This window comes from Echinops telfairi, unplaced genomic scaffold (genome assembly GCF_000313985.2).
Source record: "Echinops telfairi isolate 266 unplaced genomic scaffold, ASM31398v2 ScPeMD7_14;HRSCAF=57, whole genome shotgun sequence".
NCBI lineage: Eukaryota > Metazoa > Chordata > Mammalia > Afrosoricida > Tenrecidae > Echinops > Echinops telfairi.
Window position 1 is genome coordinate 914,667 of NW_022103911.1, and position 13,173 is coordinate 927,839.

At 37.3% G+C, this 13,173-nt stretch overlaps 1 protein-coding gene across 1 annotated transcript in view; it reads left to right on the top strand.

Moving 5' to 3' along the window:
• SPATA5 (spermatogenesis associated 5) overlaps positions 1-13,173 on the top strand; it is a 329,712-nt gene that overhangs the window by 71,457 nt on the left and 245,082 nt on the right. Inside the window, exon 11 of the mRNA XM_030884790.2 lies at positions 8,086-8,295. Within this exon, the coding sequence (XP_030740650.1) occupies positions 8,086-8,295 (210 nt within the window). The remainder of the gene's footprint in view (positions 1-8,085; positions 8,296-13,173) is intronic.

Genomic DNA, 13,173 nt, shown 5'->3' on the forward strand with positions numbered 1-13,173 from the left:
TTTTGGCTTATTGCTCTTAAGTTAAGACTTGCTAGTATGAAAGAACAAAATGAGGGGTACTCTTTGTCATGGTGCTTTCCTAAAAATAATACTCTCAAAAGAATTTTTGTCCCTGGCAATGTAAATTTCACGCCCAACAAATGTGGATTTTGACTCCTTGGTATGTTACATTGTCAGTCTCTTTGGAACTACTGAGCCCCTTAGGGTAATCCCCCTAATCTGTGCAGTTGATTTGTCTTTACTTCAGTCCCCTAGCTCCTGCCTTGAAACAAGTCCTTTTTAAAAAAAAAAAATTGGATTTGATCTGTGACTTTATATTTAAGGTTGATGCATTCTTTTCCCTCCACCCCACTCTTTTTTTGGTGGAAGGTCGGGATCTGTATGTTACTGTTTGTTCAGAAAGTACTGTAAGATGTCTGTGGGGCTTTTCCCTTGGGAAATGTATCTCACTACCCTGTCTGCTTCCTTGACAGCTGTTCCTTTACTTCTAACTTTATTATTGATTTAAAAAGTCTTAAAGCCATATGTGAGCAGCCGTTCACTGGTTTCATTAGGGAAAAATAAGAAAGGAAATACCCAACTATTATCAGGAATAAGTTAAGTTTGATTATAAGAATAACTTTCTGGCAGTTATGATATATTTTAACTTATTAAGAGACTTCTAGAATTTTTTAATACAAAAGAAGACATAAACTAGTTTTTGTTGAAAGATGAGAAGTATTGGAAGATGAAATACTGTCTAAAGGTAGAGCAGTGAACCAGCTAGTTTTTGAATTCCTGTTTCAGTTCTAGGACTTTTGTGATTTCATGCTAGTGTTGCTTTTACAGACTACTGTTTCCCATGACTCTCTTTGAATTAGGACTATTTATATTTATTATTTAGTAAATATCTTAGCCATACAGAGACTTTATTTATGTAGCATTCAGGTGCAAAATCAAAATGCTTGTGGAAATATTTGTTTTGCCTTTAGTAGTTATTATGCAAAGAAAATGAATAGAAGACTGGCATAATTAAATATGCTCATGAAGCTACATATGTAATTATTTTTTTGGTTTGTCATTAGTCCTTCCAAATATAATCCTCAAGTAGACATCTCATAGATACAATTAAATGATAGGGAGAAGACAGGGGAAGGAAGCATTTAGGAACTAGAGGAAAGTTGCATGTTTCATTGTTGCTGCACTGCACCCTGACTGGCTCGTCTCCTCCCCGTGACCCTTCTATAAGGGGATGTCCAATTGCCTTCAGATGGCCTTTGGGTCTCTACTCCGCACTCCCCCTCATTCACAATGATATGATTGTTTTGTTCTTTGATGCCTGACACATGATCCCTTTGACACCTCGTGATCGCACAGGCTGGTGTGCTTCTTCCATGTGGGCTTTGTTGCTTCTGAGCTGGATCGCTGTTTGTTTACCTTCAAGCCTTTAAGAACCCAGACGCTATATATCTTTTGATAGCCGGGCACCTTCAGCTTTCTTCGCCACGCTTGCTTATGCACCCATACATGATTGCTGAAGTCCATATGATTTTATAAACCCCAAACCAAACTCATTGCCATTGAGTAGATTTCAACTTGCAGAAACCCCTTAGGACAGAGTAGAAATGTCCTTATGAGTTTCTGAGACTCTGTTGGAGACTTGCTGGCAGTTTTAAACTGCTGACCATGTGGTTAGCAGCCCAACTGGGTAACCACTACACCACCAAAGTGCCTCTTAATTTTTAATAGTGGCATATTTATGGTAGAGTGTTAGTTACATTTTGGAGTAACATGTAATTAAAGAGAAATTAGTGGCAGATTATGTATCACCCGTACCTTAGACAATCTTTTCATTCATTTTTGAATGACTTCTTATCACATATTTCAATACTCAACAATTTTAGCAAGTACAATACTATGTAGCAATTGCCTATTTATAGAAATATGCCTGTTTATGGAAATTAGAGTAAGGAAACAGTATAGAAAGACAATGTGCTTTCATCATCGTTTGACATGGACATCTAGTTAGTATTTGTGGACTTAAACTGAGGGCCTAGTGGCCCTCACTGCTGTAGAATGAAACAGGTTCTGGTCATACTCAGCATTCATTAATGTAGCTATTGTGTCAGTCTCTCTTTTCCAGGGTCTTCCTCTTTTTCACACATCCTCTACCAAGTATGTCCTTCTCGAGGGACTGCTAGAGTCCAACATGTGTTAGAAGTCCCGCCATTCTTGATTCTCAGTAGCATTCTGATTGTACTTCCTCCAAGAAAAATGTGCTTGTTCTTCTGGTAGTCCATGATACTTTAGATATTCTTCCTTCACATCATAATGCAAATGCATCCATTTTACTCCAGTTTTCCTTATTCATTATCCAGCTGCCTTCAGATACAGAGGAGGTAAATGAAAATACCATGGCTTGAGTCAGAGGCACCTTAGTTCTCAGAGTGATATCTCCGTTTATTAACACTTAATTAGATATTACATAACAGATTTGCCTAGTGCAATGTAGTGTTAGATTTCTTTACTGCTGCTTCCCGGAGCATTGATTAAATCTAAGTTAAATGTAAATGTGGACAACTTCAATCTTTTCTGTGCTTAATCATGATTTTGTTTATTAGTACAGTTGTGAGGATTTCTGTTCTCTTTACACTGAGTTGTAATTTCTACTGAAGGGAGTAATTGTAAGTGCTTCAAGTCCTTATGGCTTTCAGCAGACAAGGGTGTGTTCTCTGCATGTTCCAGGTTGTTATTGAGCCTTCCTCCAATCCTGATACAAATCCTTGCAATCCTGATGCAAACTTCTCGGATTATTTATAGATTGAATAAATATAGTGAAAGGATAAAACCTTGATGCGTATCTTTATTTTCATTACTAGCTGAGTAATAGTCCATTGTATTGTGTGTACCATATTTTGTTTATCCATTCATTGAAGGGAAATTGGAATCCTTGTCAGTTGCTGGCGGGGATGAAAATGGTAGCACTACTGTGGAAAACTGTGGTGGTTCTTCAGAAACCTGAAACTAGAGCTACCATCACTCACTGCCATCAAGTCAAGCTGACCCCTTGCGACCCAGTCGAACAGGGATAGAGTCAAACTATGTCCCTGTGGTTTCCTGACCCGGTAACTCCTCCATATGACCCAACAATTGTACTCTTGGCTATATACCCAGAGACTCAAAACAGTGATATTGTCCAGAGATCATTGCAGTTAAGTACTATGTAGTATTTAACAGTTGCTAGTCGCATTCTTTTTATAGTGTTTATTTTTACCTGATTGCTGAGTCTTTTAAAAATGTCATGATATTTTGAGAAACAATGTACAAATGCGCTTTACACAATTGATGTGTGTATGGATTGGGATAACAGTTGTATGAGCCCCTAATAAAATGTTTAAAAAAAATGTCATGATATTTATAGCTTTATAAAAAAGATTAAGCAGAAAATGAAAAAGTTAATAAGTATGTATGTTTGTGTATGTAGGTTTATGTATATGAGGTGGCTTCAAAAGGTTCGTGGAAATCTTAAGTTATTTTTTAATTCCAGTTTTCCATGAACTTCTTCAAGCTCCTGCTATAGCTTTGTATATAGAGAAATTAAGACCATGCAATGGTCTCATTTAATGTGATAAATATTAAATATTGGTGTATTTTGGCGATGGATATGAAGGGTCTCAGTGAATTGCATTGTTGCAGCTATTGTATATGTGTAAGGAGTCTTGATAGTACAGTACAATGGTTGAGCAGTTGGCTGCTAACCCAAAAGCTGGCGCTTGAAACCCACCAGCTGCTCTGTGGGAGAGAGACGGGGCATTCTATGAGATTGCAGCCTTAGAAGCCCTACGGAGCACCTTTAGCCCATTTTATTGGATCACCATGGGCTTGAATCAACCTGATGGATATGGGTTTTTTGGTTGTTAAGTTTGAAAATTATTCAAAATGAAAATTAAAAATAAAATAGAAAATGATCAAAGACACCAGTGAGTGCACACAGGAATTAGCCCTCACCTCAGAGTGAAAATTCTGCTGCACTTCAGTGTACAATAGGCCTACTGACCTTCTTTGATAAATTATAGCTTAAGCTTAAACTCGTGGCTAATTTCAAGCTTAATTTTAGTTTTATTAATGGGTGAAATCAGTTATCAGGAAAAGGAAAAACAAAATGAGCATGTGCGCGCGCGCACACACACACACACACACACACACGGGCAAAATAAAACCCACTGTTGATGCAGGGAAATTTACACATTTCTCTTGGTTGGCAATTTTCATTGATTTCATGATTTCTGTTGTTGTTTGTATATGGCTATGACTAAAATCTAAAATTGCAGCCCCGTCCTCTTGCATAACTCCGTTCGCAATGCCTGTATTTTTTTAAAATCATTTTATTAGGGGCTCATACAACTCTTATCACAATCCATACACATGTTAATTGTGCCAAGCACACTTGTACCTTTGTTGCCATCATCATTTTCAAAACATTTTCTTTCTACTTGAGTCCTTGTTATCAGCTCCTCATTTTTCCTCCTCCATACCCCCCCTCCCTCATGAGTCCTTGATAATTTATATATATATGTGTCTTACACTGACTCATATCTCCCTTCACCCACTTTTCTGTTGTTCATCCCTTTAGGAGGGGGTTATAAGTAGATCATTGTGATCGGTTTCTCATTTCTACCCCCACCTTCCCCTTCCTCTCCTGGTATCACTACTCTCATTATGGGTTCTGAGGGGTTTATCTGTCCTGGATTCCCTGCGTTTCCAGCCCTTATCTGTACCCATGTACATGCTCTGGTCTACCTGAATTTGTCAGGTAGAATTGAGATCATGATAGTAAGGGGAGGAAGCATTCAAGAGCTAGAGGAAAGTTGTATGTATCATCGGTGCTATACTGCACCCTGACTGGATCATCTCTTCCTTGTGACCCTTCTGTAAGGGGGTATCCAATTGTCCACAGATGAGCTTTGGGGTCCCACTCCACCCTTCCCCTCATTCACATTGATATGATTTTTTGATGGCTGATACCTGGTCCCATAGACACCGTGTTATTACAGACTGGTGTGCTTCTTCCATGTGGACTTTGTTACTTCTCAGCTAGATGGCCACTTGTTTGTCTTCAAGCCTTTAAAACCCCAGACTCTATATCTTTTGATAGCCAGGCACCATTAGCTTTCTTCACCACATTTGCTAGTGCACCCGCTTTGTCCAGTGATCGTGTTGGAAAGGTGAGCATCACAGACTGTCAGGTTTTTTAGAATAAAGTGTTCTTGAATTGAGGTAGTACTTGAGTAGAGGCCCATGTCCATCTGGTACCTTGATACTTCACATATAAATATATGTACATTTATTTCCCTGTCATTATATGTAAATATATTTACATATGTATATGCCTGTATTTAGACCTCTATACATGCCCTTTACCTCTTAGTTCTTTCCTCTATTTCCATTTACTTTCCTCTTGTCCCCACTATCATGTTCGGCCTTCTTTCGGGTTTCAGTATTTCCTCTACATTGCCCTTGATCAATCCCTACCAGGCATCCTCCCTCCTTGCCATCAATGTTAGATCACTTGCTGTTCCCTTGTCACTAGGTTTGTTAACCCCTACTTCTTTTCCTTGCCTGCCCTCTCCCACCCGTCCCACCCCACCCCCAACCTCATACCTTTGTTTTCTCCTCCAGATTGCTTATCCCGCCTATTTTTTCTAGGTGGACATGGAGAGACAATAATAAGCACAACAAACAAAAACGAAAAAAGCAATGACCAAAAAAAAGCCTATAAATAGTTCCAGGTCTGTTTATTGACCTTTAGGTGTGTTTTCTGGTCGAATCTGATGGGGTTCCATGCCCTGGCCCCAAAGTCTATTTTTGGTAATCTCTGGGGACTTCATTGCTTTGCTTTGCTCCCCTTGCTGCTCTGTTGCACACCCTTAGTATTTTCCTCTACTGTTGTTCCTCGTAGCTCTATGGGTCAGTGAGGGACGTCATGTCTTGTGGTGGGGCCAAGAGACCCTATTGTCCTCTCTGTGCATTGGCTTCTCTGAACAGGAATATTATCCTGAGGGCTTGGTGGGCCAGGATATGTTCCACTCTTTCTCCTCTCTTCATTTGCTTCTGTGTGCTCGCCTGTATTTTTTAATATGTTCCCTTTTTATCTTTTGAATATCTTTTTCCAAGGTCCAGATCTGTATATCCCAAAATATCAATAATTTTCCCTTATTGATGATTCTTTCCTCTTTGGTCCATATTGTCTCTATTAATCCATTTAACAATCTTTTTTGGTCAACTTTGAGATCTTAATCTTTTACACTTTAATTTTAAACTTAGCTTTATTTGTTTTCTCTTCCCTTCAATCTTGGTATCTCATCCTCTTCAGATCTCTTTGCTTCTGAGCCTTTCTTTATTTTTTATCTCTACCTGACCATTTCTTTATTTTTGCATTTCCAGTGTCCTGTATGATACTGTATGTATGATTAAGGGTTGGCTTTCTGACTTGCCTTCTAGGTGGAAACAATCATTTTTTCTTGGGAAAGCCTAAAGGCGTTTTCTGTATCTTTGCTATTTTACTTAATATCTTTTCCTTTATATAATGCTTTATATAATGTTACTAGTTGTGAAGTTCTTCAAGAAGTGATTCCTGTGTTATTCGTTTGCTTTTTTTGATTCCTAGTTTGTCTCTTAATTTATATTTATTATATAAATTAACATTTGAAGAACTATCTTGCTTTGGAGGTACTTTTTAGTTGAGAAAAAGGAACAAAATTTAAATGTGTTCTATACCAAAGACAAAATATTATCTGTTGCATGTTGTTTTCAATGTTGTGCTTTGTCAAGTTGATTCCAGCTCACAACTATTATCCTATAGGGCAGAGCAGAACTGCCCCATAGAGTTTCTTAGCTTGAATTTTTCCAGGAGCAAATGGCTAGATTTAGGCTCCCTCACAAATGCTGGTAGGTTCAAGCCTCTAAGCTTTGAGTTGGCAGCAGAGTGCTTAATCATTGCACCACTACTGTGCTTTACATATTTGATAAAGACCTACAAAACATGCTTGTCAATAATTTCAGTTTGAGAAGTTAAATGGTAAATGAGACCTTGAGGTCATTAGTGGTTTCATGGTACAGTTTTTGTTTTATATGTGGGAGATACAGGTTTGATTTGCTGTCAATAACCTTCGTACACAGTTATCATCTTTCTTTCGATCTTTTTGTGTTGCTAGTAAGGCTGAATAGGTGTCAGCTTCCAACTAAGACTGACTGGAAGAAATACTTGGAGATTGGCAGGACTATTAGACAGTGGAAACTATGAATTATAGTAGTATAGTTCACAACCTATCATGAGGACGGTGGTGGACTTTGCAGTCGTCTTTTGCTGTGTGAGGCACTCATGACTTGGTGACTGTCTGGAACTCAGCTAACAACAGTAGATGGTACCTTGTGTCACTGACTCAAACCATTTGCAACAGAGAAAAACTAAATTTAGAGCCATTTAGATGAAGCATTCGTGAGTCAGTGCTGGAATTAATTTACTTAATTTAAGGCAGGAGATCTGGGTTTTGATTCATGGCTAGTGCACCTCATGAACAGCCGCCATCTGCCATTGGAGGCCTGAGGATTCTTACTAGGCTGAGCAGGTTACGGTGTTTCTTCCAGATCAAGATAGATTAGGAAGAAAGGCTGGAGTATTTTGGAGAATCAGCCAGTGGATCACAAAGGTATGACCAGGCTTAGGAATAGACAGTGTTCCATTCCTTTGCACGTGAGATTGCCAGACGTCCAGAACCAACTCAGTGACAGTTAACAGTAACAACAGAAGAGAAAATAGACTTAGCATCGTCTCAACAATCATTTAGACAGTTATTTACACAAGACATGTATTAAAAAACAAACATGTTTTCCTGTGTAATTTCTATAATAAGCAGCTCACATTTTATGTACTTCTAATTTACTTCTTGATATTACTGGAATTTTTTTCAAGGATCTTGATTTTTAAATGATACTGTTCCCTCTTATATGTTAATGGCATGTTATCTCTTTTCTTTTTTCTCTCTATTTTTAAACTTCTATTTACCTTGGCAAAACTTGTATTTTAGAAAATGTTCTGTTTTACAGGTATCCTGGTCAGATATAGGAGGAATGGACAATATCAAACTGAAATTGAAACAGGCTGTGGAGTGGCCCTTGAAACATCCAGAATCCTTCCTCCGGATGGGTATTCAGCCACCTAAAGGAATTCTCCTGTACGGGCCACCTGGATGCTCTAAAACAATGATAGCAAAGGCTTTGGCCAATGAGAGTGGACTCAATTTCCTGGCTATAAAGGTAAGATGTTAAAATAGCCATTTTTTTAAATGGCTATTCTTTTGTTTGATACATTCTTTTAACCCTCAGGAGAAAATATAAGGGCGGACAAAAGAAAAGTGGGGTGAAGGGAAATATCGGTCCATGTAAAACCTGAAAAATTAATAATAATTTAGAAATTATCAAGGGTATGCGGCGGGGAGCGGTTGGCATGAGGTGCTGATACTAAGATCTCAAGTAGAAAATGTTTTGAAAATGATGGCAACAACTGTACAAATGTGCTTGACACATGGATGGATGCTTGGATTGTGGTAAGAGTTGTACAAGCCCCCAATAAAATGATTAAAGGAAAAAAAAAAAGTAAGGACATGGTAAAAAGCAGCAGATTTTTACTTGAGATTGATCATAATGTATAAATAGAAATAAGAAATTAGTGAATGTAATCAGCAAACTGTGGTAATCAATGATTACTAAATCAAGACAATTTCATCAAGTCAATTCTGTCTCATAATGACCCTATCTAAGGTTTCCAGGACTAAATCTTTAGGGTAAAAGTAGTCTTGTCTTTCTCCAGCATGAATTTGAACTGCTGACCTTGTGGCTAGCAGTCTTAGATTTACCTTAGACTAAGGTTTACCAGACTGTGCCAATGATAGCACTGATTTGTTTAGCATCTTGATCCTATTTCTTAGACAAGGGGGTACTCCCCCCCCCCAATTTTTTCCGCCAAAGCTGTAGATTAAAAATTTTTTTTTACAGAACAACTGTATCACCTTCAAAGTATTCTCCATTACACTTAATACATTTGTCAAATGTGTGATTCCATTCTTGGAAACATTTAGGGGTCGAATGACCCTTTCACAGGGGTCACCTGATTCATAATAGTAGCAAAATTACAGTTATGAGGTAGCAACGAAAATAATTTTATGGTTGGGGGAGGGGGGTCACCACAACATGAGGAACTGTATTAAAGGTTTGCAGCATTAGGAAAGTTGAGCCACTGTTCTAGAATATTAGGCGTTTCACTTTGAGTCTTTTTTTTCCCCTGTGAAACTTTTTGAAAATCTTATTTAGCATGCTCATTAAAATAATTTTTATGTGACTAGTACATTAGTACAGTCACATAGCCCATTCACACACAGAATGAAGTGATGCTAAGAATTATGAAAGAAGTATCTTCATAACTCATTTAATGATTATTACTTATCCTACTTAGTAACTTATATTTAATGTGGGGTTTCTCTTCTGTATAGAATTTTTGTAGGTTGAAATATTCTTCAATATTTGAATCTTGTCTTGGTTGAAAATATATTCTTTAAACTTTTGTACATGATTAAAATTTTTCACGGTGAAAAGTCACGGGACATAAATAGATAATTTGTTGTTCTCTAGTATTTTCATTGGTCCTTTCTTTTCAATTTTTGTTCATGAAGACAGTTGAAGTAGCTTACCTATGAAAAATAAAGTCAACAAAGTTGGTTATAAAACTGTTCTTCCTAGTTTTAATTTTCTAAGAAAAACGCGACCTTTGGGTTCCAACATAAATTTTTGTATCACAAAGGATTTAGGTGTTAGTCATTAAATTTGTGCTTTTTGAGATAATAAATCTTACACGTTTTGAGAGATGCCAGGAGAAAGCAGCTATACACTGGAATTTCTAGCCAGCTTGGAAATACCAGTATTGTAGACATAGTGAAAGGAGGAGCTCCCTAAAACTTGTACAGTGATAATTACAGTGAGTACCCAAGATAGGATTCTGATAGAAGACTTTAAACAAACCCCCCACCACTAAAATTATAAAAGATCATTTGAATTTCTTTTGTGCATCTTTTCTACACAGTGTTGAACAGACATATGCTCCACTCAGAGTTGAGATTTCACTTTGGTTTGGGTGGGTTCTTAATATCTTTGGGCATACTTATGTGCTTTTGTGCAGATTGCAGCACTTGACATATGCTTAAGTTTAGTTTGTCATCTGGGCCAATTATGTCAAAATATTTTCCAGTTGAAATTTCCTCTCTGCTTCTCTCTTGCTCTTGGCTGGAGTACTACAGTAGATTAATTGCCCTTGGATAGCTAGACTGTTTTTCTTTATGAAGAATTGTCTGTCACAGATTCTGGAAGAAGTATCGTTAGGCCTGTGACAGGGATTTTCAGCAAGTCCTTTATTAACTATATTGGCGAGTACAGGAATCAAATGAACTTTGTATATCCTAACTTACTGGGAAAGTTTTTCTGCTTTTCTTTTTTTATGATTTATAAGAGATTTATTAATTAAATTCATCCCATATAACATTCTGGAAATGTGTATAGTAGTACATCAAGTTTTTGGGTTTTTAAAAAATCATTTTATTGGGGGCACGTACAATTCCTATCACAATCCATACATCCATCCATTGTGTCAAGCACATTTGTACACTTGTTGCCATCATCATTCTCAAAACATTTTCTCTCTACTTGAGATCATTTTTTTTCTCTCCCTCCCCCACCTTCCCTCCCTCCCTCCCTCACGAACCCTTTTTAATTTATAAATTATTATTATTTTGTCATGTCTTAAGCTGATGTCTCCCTTCACCGACTTTTCTGTTGTCCATCCCCCAGGGAGGGGGTTATATGTAGATCACTGTGATCGGTTCTCCCTTTCTCCCCTGCTTTCCTTCCCCTCAGAGACAAATTGTACAGAATATAGTCTCTTTTCAGAAAAGCCTGTTGTGTATGCAAGGCCGTGCACATTTCAAAGTAATGACTGTTCCTATCGCTGTGGTATCAAAAGTACAAAACAATATGAACTTATAAATTCCAAATTTATCCTAAAGCCAGTGTTTTTAATATTGTATATATATATACCACCCTATAAATAATATTAGCATCCAAATTACAAAATTACTTTTTATTTACAAAATAACCAACATTAGTTTCTAGATAAGGATAATAAGGTTTAGGAATGCTAGATGACTTTCCAAGGTTAAAGTGTTAGTGATAGAACCGAAACTTGGTCTCTGAACTGTCTCGAGAGTTTGAGCTCTTAACCAATGTATTACCCTAATGTTCATTTCCATTTACTTATATGACTACTGTATTCAATATTTTCATTAGTTACACCTAGTTAACTGCTCAGGACCGGGCAATATTTAGTTTTCCTAAACATACGGTTGCCATATGTCACTAAGTGGCAACAAAAATAACATCGGGGAAGGTAGGTGAGGCAGTTTCTATAAGCACATTTGGAGTAGTGGGAAGATATTTCTGAGACGAGGTGTTGTTTTTTTAGATTCTGTTCTTTAGATCAAACTGAAAAATTATATGACTTTTGTCTAGAAGTAGAAGTTGAATACATTAATAGGAAAGGATTGTTGACTTAGTTGTGTTTCCTAGGTTTTAGAGGGTTTCCTAGGTTGTAATCGTTCTTGAATATAATACATATACCATATAATTCCAGTAGTTCATTCATATTTTAAAAAGTCGTACAATCTTCTCCACATTTAATGTTAAAACATTTTCTAATTTCTTTTACTCATTGTTATCAACTCCCCATTTCCTCTCAACTTCTTCTGCTGTACAAGAGACCATAAATGTAGTTGCTGATACCATAGCTTTATCTTTTCTGGATTTCATATACAGAAAAAATACAGAAAAAACATACACAACAATATAACAACACTGCACTCAGCCTAACAGCAAGGCTATTCACATCCCTGGTGTTTGGTGAAAGGAGATTCGCCACAGGCTTAATCCCACTGTCATCCATAGCCTTCTGCAGACGGGGTGTTGTGTTCACAATTTAACCTCTGATACCATTCCCTCCTTCGTATTTGGATTTTATTATTTATAATCCTTGGATCACATATGCTAGTGTGCTTCTACCCTGTGGGCTTAGTTGATGCCTCACTTAGATGGCTGCTTAGTTGAAAACAATAGGCTACAACCTTCAAGGGAACAGATTTTCAGTTCTTTTCTCCTGTAGAGCTGCAAGTGGCTTCAAGCCACCAGCCATTTGGTTAGCAGCTATGTGTTAATATTCACCACAAGGGCTTTTTAATAAGCAAAAAGAGCCACTCCCAGCGGAACACGACTTTCATGAACGATATAGAAAAAGTCTAGTAGTGGTTCTCAACCTGTGGGTGGTGACCCCTTTGGGGGTCGAAAGACTCTTTCACAGGGATTGCCTAAGACCTTCGGAAAACACATAAATATTTCACATAAATATATAATGACATCTTGTTTTGTGATTAATCACTATGCTTTAATATGTTTAATTATGTTCAATTTGTAACAATGAAATACATCCTTCATATCAGATATTTACATTATGATTGATAACAGTAACAAAATTATAGTTACGAAGTAACAACGAACATAATTTAAGGTTGGGGGTCACCACAAAATGAGGAACTATTAAAGGGTCGTGGCAGTAGGAAGGTTGAGAACCATTGATCTAGTGGTTGAATAATGTGTTGCTTGAAATTTAGCTTATTTATATGTAACCTGCATCCTTCAAATTGTATTGCACTGAAAAGACCACTTAGCCTAAAATTCAGAAAGTTTTGTTTTGATTCATGACTGGCACTTTTTAGCTTTGTGACTTCAAACAAGTTCTCTAAGCCTCAGTTTCTTATCTTTAAGAGGGGGATAACATTTGTGCTGTATAGATCTTGCAATATTACATTTAAGCAAGCAAGACAAAGAGCTTAAGTGTGAGTCACATACAGTATCTTTGGAAGGAAGACTAGGAAGAACAACAGCAACATTACATTGGAGAAATATGACAAGCACTACCACAGCCGGGTGGTACAGCTTAACATCTGTAATGATAACCTGTGTGGGTAGCATGCTTGTCTAACCTTCATATGGTATGGCCCTTCATTTCTCTTAAACATGTATAACTCCTGTCTGAGTATG